Source organism: Alligator sinensis, unplaced genomic scaffold (genome assembly GCF_000455745.1).
Source record: "Alligator sinensis unplaced genomic scaffold, ASM45574v1 scaffold737_1, whole genome shotgun sequence".
NCBI lineage: Eukaryota > Metazoa > Chordata > Crocodylia > Alligatoridae > Alligator > Alligator sinensis.
This window is the reverse complement of record NW_005841930.1, coordinates 2920437-2933209: the sequence shown is the minus strand read 5'-3', so window position 1 is coordinate 2933209 and position 12773 is coordinate 2920437. Positions and strand designations below refer to the sequence as shown.

The following is a 12773-nucleotide window of genomic DNA, read 5'->3' as shown; positions in this document are numbered from 1 at the left end:
ACAACTGAATAAAGGCGTATAATGGAAAATAGAATTCAGCCTTAGCTATCACTGGCACTACCCACATCATTTATATTATTACATTTGTTTCTAAATAGGCTTAAGCTTTAAAAGATCATTATCTGGAGAATTAACATTCAGGGAGCTCCAGGGTAAGGGGCTTGGGGTTTTAGGGTTTGGTGTTGTTTTTTAACTGTTTAGCTCATAATTCCCATGGCAAGTTCACAAAAGCTTACATAGCTTCTCCTTTTGCTGTTCCCAGGATTTGCTAAGCCTTAATCAAGAACTTTGGGCTCCTCCTTCCCCTCCCTCCATTCAGCTACATAAAGTCATGAACAAGATGGCACTGCGATTAAAAAAACCCATAACATATGGATGCTAATTAAAACATAGGTAAAAATAATCTGTTGTAGATGGGAAATTCATTTTCTGCAAAGTAAATAGACTTTGTAATGCCATCAATGGATTGATTCACAAAATTCTTAAGCCAGTACCAATGCCCAGCATTTGACAGCTCTTGGCAGCCTGGACCAGAGGAGCAGATGCCAGACTGGTAGGCAGGAGATTTGGGTTCTTTTTCCAGTTCAGCCAACAAACTGTAGAATGAACCTGGGCAAGTCACTTCACCTCATCATGCCTGCTAGACAGTGTGGAGAGGACTTCCTCCCCACCCTGTCTTGTCTAATAAGGTTAGAAGTTCCTTGGCTACAGACTTTCACGTTTGCAAAGATCTGAAAGCAAGGGGCTTCAGTCTTGATTAGAGTTCTCAGTATCATCATATTATTAGGCTTACATATAACAATATATATTAAGCATGTGATGTTTCTCATGACTATCTACTCTGAATATTGAAAATACTTTCCCAGATCCAAACCTGGCTGAGTACAGGAAACACATTATCTTCTCCCTATAAAAGGAACACAGGTCCTTACTGTAACAGAACAGGGAGTTCTACACAATCAGATTGTTTAGTTGAAACTTACTCAGCACATAGGAAAAATGAGCCCTGTCTGATTCCCTAGTCTGCAATTGTGATTACTTTTCTTGTAACATTCATACCCTTCATGGTGGTATCACTGTCAGTTATTAATTCAGTAGCATCTCTTAGGTCAGCAATGAGGGTGTCTCTCATTTCTTGATTTCACTTATGCCTGGCCCAAGGGTCAGTCACTCTGGGATCTAAACCTCTTGATTGGTGTGTCAAAAACTCTAAACTCTCTACTAATTGATGTCCTTGTAGGTTTTGACCCAACTTGTGGAGTTTAGCAGACTCTGACACTGATTTAATAGACTGTGAAATAAGGGCCATTTTCTGTGCTGTAAGCCTGCTTCTGCCTAAGCTTTTTAACTTGACAAAAGTGTAAGTAATTTGGGTTCATTGCTTATTGTCTTCACATGAATCTTCTTCACTCCTGTTCCCTCAGTGCAGTTCATTTCTAGAAAGCGTTTGTGGCAGAGATGTTACCGTATGAATAAGTCAGTATTTCTAAATAAACAGCTAGAGAACCTAAGTGTCTGCAGATGAAGAATGCCTTGCATTCAAAAGCTTGTCTAACTCTATCCCACCTCTGCAGTTGGTTCAATTAAAATTCACCCTAAGAAATCTTTACCTTTTGCAGATAGATGAGCATTTATGTTACCATACCAGTTACCAAACCACAGAAACAATGGTACATATCTACACACAAAGATTTCTTTGCTATAGGAATGACATTTCAGTGACCCAAGCACCCATTTGCTGGTCCTTTATGTTACTGTCAGATGCAAAATGAAACGGGGAAATTGCAAGATACTATAAGCAAAGACTGCTTGCTGGAAGACATGGACAATAAAATACCCACCGCACTCTAAACTGTGAGCATCCATTGGTCTTTCCCATTCTTTCTTAGGTGAAGTATATATCTATACATGACCCTACAGAAGTTACTTTTTTATCAAGATGTCCTGGAAGAGGTTATGAGCACTTGCAGCACTTACTGATTTCAAGTGGATCTGGAGGTTTTCATATCCTAAAAATTACACATGCATGTGCACCCTCCTCCTCCGTCCCCCCCTCCCCCTCACCCCTTTTATGAGTGATTATAATAGTTCTTGCTTCAGATCTCAATTGACACTATTGGGGACATTTTTTTTTTTTTACACAGAGATTTGCCACCTGTCCTAAACTCACTGGGAACCTAGAATGCATTAAATGTGCCTGGCTACCAAACGACCATGCAGAGGTTCCTCAGTGTAATGCAGTTTTAGGAACTATCATTGTGTAGGTCTGAGGGAGAGAGTGCTAGATACAGGGACAAAACCATTTCTGGGATTTCAGATGTGCTACACTTCTGAGGAGTAGCAGAGATGACAAAAATGATGGACTTTGCAAACTAATGTTTAAAGGAGAGAATTGTCCGTCTTAGGCTCTGTATGGGTCATATTTCTAAGTAAATCATCATTTTTAAGTTGAACCACTTCAACAAAACATGTAAACCAAACAAAAAATACAGCAAAGGTAGCTTGGAGGAAGTTCAGTCATCATGACTCTTGTTAAGGAACCTTGTAACTTTTTTGGAAGGGAACTGGAATGGAAATTGAAATGATTTTCAAACTGGCTAGAGAAAGGAGAACCAACCTGAGAAGTGCTAATATACTTCAGGAACCTCAAGGCTTCATATGTCAGGGAAGGAGTAGAACTTGCCCAAGGCTGAAGGTCTATGTGCCATCGTGTGCTCTGCAATTCAGAAAAATCATTTAAATGAAAAAATGGCCTTCACCTCTCAGTTCAAGTAGAAAATGAGTAAGCGTAATTAGTTACATAGAGCTGATTTTAAATAGGAAACATTTTTCAAAAGGCTTGTCTACACAGGAAAGTTATTTCAGCCTAAAGTTGTGTATACATTTAATATGGAACTACTACTCCAGAATAACTCCTATTGAGGTGATTCTTTTTTTTTTTAAATACAAAGCATCTTTTCAAATCTAGCTTAATCAACATTCAAAATGGATACAGCTCATTCAGGTGAAAAAGTATTTTTATTCCAGAGTAACAGTGTGCACAATAGCTGGTATTCTGGAAAAGCTATTCCTGAAAAACCTAGATGCTTACAAGCTTGTTACTTACGTGAAGAAAACCAGGTTATGAATGTCTAGAATCTTGCATCTCATTAGAAAATTAAATATGATTTAATATATACATCACAGCTCTGCTTGAGCATCTGCTAATGCTGGGAATTTATCCAGCAAATAAAAAATGTCAAAAGTAAACCTCTGTAATCAACATCTTTTTTTAAGTCTGGCTAATTCAATAAGACATTTGCCTTTTCAGAGAAAAGTCCTTTTAATCTTTTAGCCTAACAAGATTCAGCAGAATTCTTTGTTTGCCTGAAAAATGGCAGCGTTGTGGCCACCACATTGTAACTCCTAATTTTCATCTCCACAGGAAATTAGATTCAGTGGATGCTTTTCATACTCTGTGTGAGGCCCATCAGCTCAAAACCACAGAGATCCTGTCAGCTTTTCAAACAACACTTCCCACAAAGTAGGACAGAAACCTCTCTCAGATATGTGCTTGCATAGCAAGAGGTTTCTGAACTCCTATCCACAATATCTTCCCCAATTCAGCCAGCTTCTGTCATTTTAGAAATGTTACACCTGTAGCTCTTTTCATCAGACTAGTCCTGAATAGATCTGTGTGCATGTTAAATTAAAATTAAGATGAATTCCTCAAGGTTGAGCCTCAGTGAAAAGATTTCTCAATTGTGACTGTCAATTTCTTCTATACTGGGGGAGGTGGAGTTTAGCTTCCCGTAATCATTTGTAAATAAATACATTCCAGGAAGATGATCAGGGTTTTTTTGTGACTGTTTTGATACCAACCAAACAAAAAATAATTGTCTTGGATTCCTGCAGAGCCTAATTTCAGTAAGTAGCTCTTGAAACAACAAAGGAAAAAACACTAAATGAACTACACTGAGTACAGATTGAGCTTAAAATGTGGAGGTAGTATGCTCATCTCAGTCAAAGGGCCACCTACCAATCTGACTAGCGCAGCAACAATGATATGGAGAAAATTGCAGCTAGTTTTCCTTAGGCAGAAACATTATTACAGTGATATGGGTGACAGAGAGAAGAGAAACAAAAATGATTGCAGAGGATCCTAAGAACAAATGGAGTTTGCCTTGAATTCATATCATGAGCTCAGATTTTTGCTGCCTAACTAAACATACTCTGTGGGTGAATTTGAGCCAAAGGAATTTGTATAAGGATCACTGTTCTGTTGCCTTTTTTTTTTAGTTTAACATGATGCTAAAAGAACATTTTTAAACATTTTAATTTTCAGTAATATCTGAAAAGTAGCTTTACTCCCCTCCCCCCCAAAAAAAGTTTTTTGGCTTCCTTTCAGTTTCTGCTATTAGACCCGAAGTCATCTGTCCTGCCCTATATAACACACAGGGCAAAACATCAAGTTGTGGCATATACCATTGATACTATGATTTAGAAGTATGGGGCGCTCGTACACATAATGAAAATTGCACTTTTTGTGATTTAACTGCATTACAGTTTTCACATATGGGGGTTTTTTTTTGGAAATTTAAAGGTCTCCTTTGTGATTTGAAGTAAAACACATCCTGATATATCCAGGACAGATGGAAGGACAAATCCCTGCCTTGTCCCCACAAGCTACGATGCCTATACAGTGTTTAAATAGGTATTGAAATCTCCCACTGGGGATTTTGTAGCCTGTACGGGAAGGCCAAGAAGGTGGTTTTGGGAGCATGGGGCAAAACCTGTCTTCTTTCTTCCCCTGCAGAAGAATAAAACATTGAAGATGACGTGATGCCACCATTATGTACTGCAGTTCTTGCTTTGTTTTTTTGGTTCTGTTAATTTATATTTGTTGGGGGGGGGGGTTGTTTTTGGGTTTTTTTGTTATATGGGGGGGGGGGGGGTTGTTTTTGGGTTTTTTTTTAATATGGCTGTATTTTTTTTTTTTTTTTTTTGGTAGCAGGCTTACCTTTTCGGGGCTTGGGTTGAGTCCCAGGCTCAAGGGACTGCTGTTCGATTGGTGTAGCCCGCCCACCAATTCGGAGGCAGCACAAGGGAAGCAATGCCCCGCCCTTTTCCAAAGGGATGGGGCAAGGAGCAGCTGGACCTGAATCAGAACTGCGCCAGCCAGGTCCGGAGAACTTCAGGGGTGGAGCCCCTGAAGAGTATAAAAGGAAAGCGTGCTCAGCACACTGAAGGGAGACGACGAGGGACAGTGAGGAGAGAGGAGCTCTGGAGACTGCCGTCCTTGCTCGAGTTTCCTTCTGCTCGAGTTTCAGGGGTGCACGAATTGGTGCACAGGGATCAGGCTCTAGGAGCTGCTTGAGGCAGCTTGAGCCTGCAAACCCAGCAAGCGGCTGGGCAGTCGGTGTGCAGATCGGCACATAGAGAGCTGGTCCTGGGAGCAGCTTGAGGCTGTTCGGGCCTCACCTGGAGTGTGGGTTGGCGCATGAAGAACCACCTTGGAAGCAGCTTGCGGCTGCTCAGGTTAGGCCCGGCCCTAGGCTGAGTGACCAGAGCCCCGCAGTGCGGCTCCAGCTTTAACTAAAAGAGGGAGAGAAGCTGCCCGAGCGGGGGAAGGGGATTGTTGTTTTCAGGCTGCCAGCCATGGGGCTAGAGCCAAAGCCCAGTGGGAGGGAGGGTGGACCCACACACACCTCACTGCCTGACACCCGGCATGAGTTGACATCTCTAGCCTAGCCTCACTGGTTGGACCATGTCCTGTGAAGGGTTAACTGCTCCATGCCCCAATTGGGGATAGGGGGGTTTGGTATGATCCTGCAGGACTCTGCAGCTTGGTGGAGGGGCTGCCTGCTAAAACTCCAGCAGGAGCACCCATGGCTATGATTGTACTCAGAGCTAGTACATAATTAGTGTTCTGAATTTCCAGTTTTTATTTTCAAAAGTCAATTTCTGGAATTTTTCGGGGTTTACCTTCTAAACATAAAAACCAGGGTGAAATTGGGATAAAAGGTAGAAAAGAAAAAAAATCTGTTTAAATCAAGGAAAATAATAGTTTTGTGGGGGTTTGGGGGGGGGGCTGATTTTTTTGGTGGGAGGGCTGATAGATTTTTTGGCGGGGAGGCTGAGCATGCATGCACATGCGTGCACATGCCCCCCCCAGGCAGGAAAGTCTGTTGGGGAGAAGGGTGGGGGGAGAACTGGCTTCCCCCCCAGCCTGGCACTGGCCCCAGCTGCCTCCCCGCACTGGCCCTGACCCTGGCCCCACACCACCCAGGGGGCCCAAAGCAGGGGGGCTGAGGGGGGGCCAGGCTCTGCTGTACCACCAAGCCAGAGGGAATGGAGACCCTGCGACACAGCCAGGGGCGGGACCAGGTGGGGTGTGGGACAGAGCCACAGCTCATCCAGGGGACACGGGGAAGGGCAGGCAGCTTCTGCCACTGTACGGGTCCCAGGAGGCATGGGGAGCATGTGAAAAATGGGTGTAAATCAGTAAAAACTGAATAACTTTAAAAAAAAATAGGTAATTTATCGGTGAAATAAGGTAAAAACCAAAAATGCAGAACACTATACGTAATAAGTGCATGCCATGGCAAGTCTGGTTAATGGGAGCCAAAATTTTCCTTCATGTCAGAAAAGATGCCACCGCCCCTCCCCCCCCAAGCAGATTACCTTATGGGACAGCTGCCAGGTACCATGCAGGGCTGGATGGGTGACTGTGCTGGCAGCAGGGACATAGAGTCCATCTATATGTCCCATAGACATATAAGGTTACTCCTATATTTCCTCGCAGTGGCCGGAGATGCCAGCAGCAGGGACTGGAGCCAGCTGCAAATGGCCTGGCATCCTGCAGTGGTGACAGCATGGGCTGCAGGGCATGGGGCAGATCACGGGTCTGCCCCAGTGACAGACCACATTGTCATCACCACAGGATGCCAGTCAGGCCAGCGCTAAGGTGGGGGGGCTATAGCAATTCCAAAATTGCACATAGCTGCACACACAGCCATGCACATCTGGACTGGTATCCATGGAAACCCCAGAGCCCAGCACAGTTGCTGCTGGGGTCTCCATGGAAACCGGTCTAAGCCACACAGGCAGGGGCTGCTGGGAAATGTAGTCCATTTACAAAACCAAAAACAGAGGGACAAATCCCTAACTCTCCCCACTCTAGTTCCAGTGATATGGGCCTACCCCATGGTGCTGGTGGTCCATACAACACCATCAATTATTTTCATGGTCCACCCCTGCACACCCCTCACCCCAGACCAGCAGTTGCTGCATCAGGAGAGGTGCTGCAGCAGCAGCTAATGGTAAGTTAGTAATTGAGGGGGTGTGCCCTAGCACCTGTTGATACTTTAATATTTCAGGGTAACTTTTGCCTTTCTTATTATTGCCTTCCAGAAACCCCTCGCACAGCGGATGCTACCTGTCAAACCCAGCCCCCGGGCTATGCAACTTCCCACGTACTATTTAGGTAATGACCGAAATCTCCCATGGAAGATTTTGTAGCCTGTAGGGGAGAAGCCAAGAAGGTGGTTGTGGGAGTATGGGCCAAAACACATCTTCTTTCTTCCCTTGCAGAACTCTTAGAAGAGTAGAGATAGAAGGATATAATGAAGAATAAAGACATTAGAAGATAGAAGATTATAAAATAGATTATAGAATAGAAACAAATGTAATAAAAGAATAAAAATAGATTAGAATAGAGACAGAATAGGATATAGACTAGAGTATAAAGATAGAATATAGCTAGAATATAGACAGAATAAATATAGATAGAATAGTATATAGAACAGAGTATAAAGTCTAGAAATTATTTGTTGTTATTTATTTAAAATTTATATACAGAAGAAAAAGAAAATTTAATATTTTTATACTGCATTTTTTACTGTGTTTCATACTGGGTGTTTTTTTCTTTTTAAGGTAAAAGCTTTTTATTTTTTAAAAGCTTTTTATTTTTAAAAACTTTATGTTTTTTAACTGTTTTATACTGGGTTTTTTTCGTTTTATCATCATGTCATGGGGAAAAAAAATTATACAGTCCCTTCCAGATATGACACGTTTTCTTTCATAGGCGGATTGGCATGGGAGTCCACACAGTTTGGGGGTGGGGGAGGGGACAAACACAGCTTGGCGTGGGTATCCCTGCAGCCAGCTACAGCTTTGGAGGGGGGTGCATTTTGGAAGCAAAGGGATTATTGTTTTGCCGTTGCCCCCGATGTAACTGAGTACCAAAGAGATCAGTGGGGTGAATTATGTGGCTCCCCCTGCTATAATTTACTGTGAAAGACGCAATGAGTTTAATTCAATTTAAAGGCTGCCACCTGTAAACATTGATGCATCAATTTAAAGCCAATCATTTTAATTTTAATAAATCTATTTAATTTAATGAGGATTACACCCCATCATGTGTATAAGTGCTGAGGAGGACTGCTACCATCAGGAAGCTATATGAACACCTTAGTAGGTAAAAGTACGCAATCTTTCAAAATGATTCAAACATTTCATGTGGCTAAATAACATCTGTAATGACAGGAATGCAGTAGCTCTGACAGGTTTGAAACCTGAAATGAGAATGAAGATTGACAATAGTTTCCGTCAAAAACATGGACATCTAAACCAGTTGTGTCCAGTTATTACAACGTCTGTTTGTACCCCAGGTTCTGTATTGAGGAGTAGAATTACAGGGTACCCATCATTGCATTGTGGCCAGGAAGAGTCTTTACAAATCCTTAACAAAAGAAAAAAATGCATAAATTATCTGTATAAAATAAAGTTCTCTTTCATAAAATAGGATGTTAACAAGAGATTGTCTCCTCCACAGTAGGTAACATGAAATTCAGTGAAGTTTGCAAAAAAAAGAAAAAAAGAAAAAAAATACAGATAATTTCCAGTAATTTAATAGTTCACTCATAATAAGCAAAGAAGATATTTTGCTTTCCCATAGTATATTTCAGAGTACTGCCCAAACATTGCTGTCAAATAAGGGATCAGATCTGAGCTTTTGGGTCGTACACAATAAATATTAATTCAGGTTAAAAGCTTCAGTTCTAGGTTCCAATTTTACTACTGGCTGCTAACTTCATAGTGAGCCAAAGTCTGTCTTCCAATTCACTTGTAAATGTGTGCGAGAGATCCAGAATGAACAACAATCCCTAATGGACCATGCTGGACATTTTTAATAGCTATGTTACAGTAGCTTCCAGAGGATCCTGGCAAAATTAGCATTTCACTGTGTTAAGAATTATACAATCAATACATCCAGTCTGTGTCCTAAAAAGGTTAGAATCTAACGATCAGATGCAGACTAACCTTGTGAGTTCCTCCATTTTAGGCATCAGTATCCCTAAGAAAACAGGTGCCTTGCTCTAAGAGGGCAATTAATCCAAACAGACAGGTATTAGGCAGTTAGGATTCCTAGTGTTAATGGGGAGAGTTAGGCACCTCACAAGAATGATTCATAGTGCCAGCTGCTGGGCAGGGAGGTGCCCAGTGTTAGCCAAAAGGAAACACTGAGCATGAGGGTGCCTGAACTGCCACCCCTTCTCTGGCACCATGGACTAGAATCTACTAGGATCGCCCCTTCCAGAGGACAGACTCATCAGTGAGTTATGGAAGCAGGCTCCCTTGTGCTTGCTTTCCTTCCGGTCCCATAACGCTCATGTCCTTGGCTTCCCAGTGGCCCAGTTTCAACAGAAGAGGCAGAGGATGCTCCCACCCAGACTATTCCATAGCTGGTAGTTAGGACATTCTTCTGGGTGAAGTGATAGATGGGGGTTTGAACCACCTCAGGCTGAGGAGGACAATGAATTCAGGGCTCCCATTTCCTGGGCAAGTGCTTTAACCACTAAACCAGGACTATACAACTTCTGAGTGGTTAGAGACCACCAGCCACATGCTGTCCCACACCACCACCCCTGAGCTGCACTGCATAACCCTCCCCCTACTGCACTGGTGCCCCCACGCCAAAGGGATCCCAAGGTCCCCCTTCAATCCTCCAGCCACAAGCTCTCTCTGTCCTGTAGACTGTCACTCCACCCCCAGAGTTGGGGCAGGAAGTTGAAGTTGGAGGAAGGAGGGGGAGACCATAGACCCCAGCAACAGCAGCAGGAGAGGGATGGGAGTGGCACCCAAACTAGGATCCTGGGGGCCACAGGTTAGCTCTTTGGGTACAGCATGCATCCCATGACCTGCCAAATGGACAGCCCTGCACTAGACCATTTTGCAATCATTGGGCCTTAGCCACCACCACCACCACAGCCTACTTCTCCAGCCACATTTGAAGTGAAAGTGACCACGAATGCTACGCTTGTGCTGAACTCAACACTCTTAATGCGAGCTAAGCAAACTCTGAACACACCTAATGTGTCAGCCCTTGGGCAACTTCCTGACCCCTTTCTGGGTCACACTGGAACTTAAGCAGAAGTGAGGCACCTAGCAGTTCTGACTAGGATGCTCAGAAGATGAAGCATAGGTCCTAAGGGTCAAACATAAGCAGTGAATAAACCCCTTAGTACCAAAGGGCTTTAGTGGCTGTTGGAGTGGGGTTATTCGAGTCACTTTAGGCACCTATACACGTGTCTGACATCTGCCCTGATGCACACTATTAGCACATATCAGAACAGACTTGATAAATTGAGTCTGCTTTAGCACACTCCAGTAGCCTCAGTGTCACGTGTATTCAGCATCCCCATGCTTCAAAATGGCAGCAGAGGTGCTTTAAGTAAAGCTCACAGAACGAGCTTTAGTTAAGCGCCCCTGACACCATTTTAAAGCACAGAACACTGAATACATGAGACGATGCGGGTGCTTTAATTAGAGTGGCTACCAAGAACCATTGTAATTAAAGTGCCACCCCTCTCCCACCCTGGAGCACATGGAAAGATGCCCTATTTGCAATTCAGGCGCCTAGTTTACTAAAGGTCGGGCCAGTCACATGACTGGCGCAACACAAATAGATCTCTGCAACCCTCAGGGAGGTCCACTCAAGTCAAAGGCTCAACCTGGCGGACACACTCAGGGACTACCTCTTCCAGTTTAACATATTACTCGTGTATCCCTAATCTTAGTTTACTATTCTTTCACCAGTTTAGAATTTACAGTATTCCCATCTAAGCCAATTTGAACTAGCTTTGCATGTACAATTTCTTAAACCTTTGTACAAATTGCTTTGTTTAAATTGGATTTTTTCAACTCTACTTCATTCTCTTCAGTCACTGACTTTAAAGGTCTAACTGCTCAATTTAAACATCTATTTTGTCTGAAAAGAGTTCCTTTTTATTAACCTCTGCTGCTTATTGCTTGTGACTGTCTTTCCTTCTGGATTTTGTGATTTTTGTTCTCATTATGGCCTTGATGATGACTTTACAATCTTCCCTGCGCAAGTAGAAATCATTAACTACACTGTGCCAGCAACAAATGAGGATCCTAAGCTCCTCACACTAATAGGTCTATGGCTGCATAGCAGATTATTTCCCTGCCACCACTATCACTAGTTTGGCTTGGTTGTTCTGGCTACCAAACACTGGTTCTCACAGCAGCAAACTAAAAGAAGCTGCTGTTCACACAAAATAACTCACAGTGAATGAGATTTAGCCTGTTTTAAGGGCAGATCACAGTCCTGCTTTGTGGTCTGTTCTGCAATTTTACTACCAAGTGTATAATCGACTCAGAAAACTGTAGAGATCAGGACCATGTTCTCTCTCCATTTTGAACATTATGCGTGCAGACAGAAGTGAAGCTTCCCTCTGTAACTGAGAATGCTTTTCGGGATGCGTTCTGAGTCACAATGATCCCCTGGACTGAACAGAAGTTCAGTGTTGGTTCCAGGGGGGAGTTTCTGCTAGGAACCGCCCCTTCCCCCTCTTAGAGGCTTAGAGGTCCCCCACCTCGGTGGGGAGAGAGGGGGGGCTCCAAATCCACCCGCTCCGTCCTCCATTGGGGGCTGTAAAAACCCCGACTGAACTCCCTCCACTCCCTTTTCCCCCTCCGATTCTGAAAACAGAGACAGGCTGGCAGACAGAAGTTACTAAAGACACTCTGTTCTGAATCGTCTTCATCTAACCCAGGTGTGGGCAATAATTTTGGCTGGAGGGTCGCTTAATGAGTTTTGGTGAGCTGTTGAGGGCTGCAAGGGTGGCCCCACCCCTTGACAGGTGCCCCGCTACCTGGTTGCCATCTTGGGACCGGAAGTCCCACCCTCTAATCCCTGACCTTTGCCACCAGAATTCCCTCTCTTTGCCACTGGAAGTACTCTTTTTGGGAAGGCGGTTTGCCACCTTGCAACTGAAAAAAAAAAGACAAATTATATACTAAAAATCAAACATCCACAATAATGTAGTTTAATTTTTTTTTAATATTTTTGTCCTGATTGGTGTGTGTTTGCATTGTGTATATAGAGGTGATTGTATAATAGCTCAAAATGAACCTCAAAAGGAAGTTTTAATTTGGGGTACTGGGGGGGGGGGGTGCAGGAGTGTGGGGGGGTATGGGTGGGTCGGTGCGGGTAGGTGTGGGTATGGGTTGGTATGGGGGAGAGTGTGGGGTATGTGTGGATGTGGGAGGGTGGATATGGGGGGTTTGTGGGGATGTGTGGGTGTGTGCGTGGGTGGGTATGGAGTTTGTAGGGGGCTGTGGAGCATGTGGAGGGGGAGGGTGGCTGGAGGTCTGTATGTGGGTGCATGTGTGTGGTGGGGTGTGCGCATGTAGCAGTGGATAGGGCTCCCCCCAAGAGGTACACGGGTGTGTGTGGGGGCTGTGGGGAGATGTAGGGCAGCGTGTGG

At 43.8% G+C, this 12773-nt stretch overlaps 1 protein-coding gene across 2 annotated transcripts in view; it reads right to left on the bottom strand.

Annotated features, from left to right (window-relative positions):
* LOC102388586 (D-aspartate oxidase) overlaps positions 1 to 12773 on the bottom strand; it is a 213193-nt gene that overhangs the window by 49920 nt on the left and 150500 nt on the right. For both annotated transcript variants that reach the window (XR_003093030.1, XM_025198869.1), the window contains exon 3: positions 2618 to 2716. Coding sequence is in view for 1 of the 2 variants with exons in the window: in XM_025198869.1 (XP_025054654.1) it covers positions 2618 to 2716 (99 nt within the window). In the remaining variant the exon portion in view is untranslated. The remainder of the gene's footprint in view (positions 1 to 2617; positions 2717 to 12773) is intronic.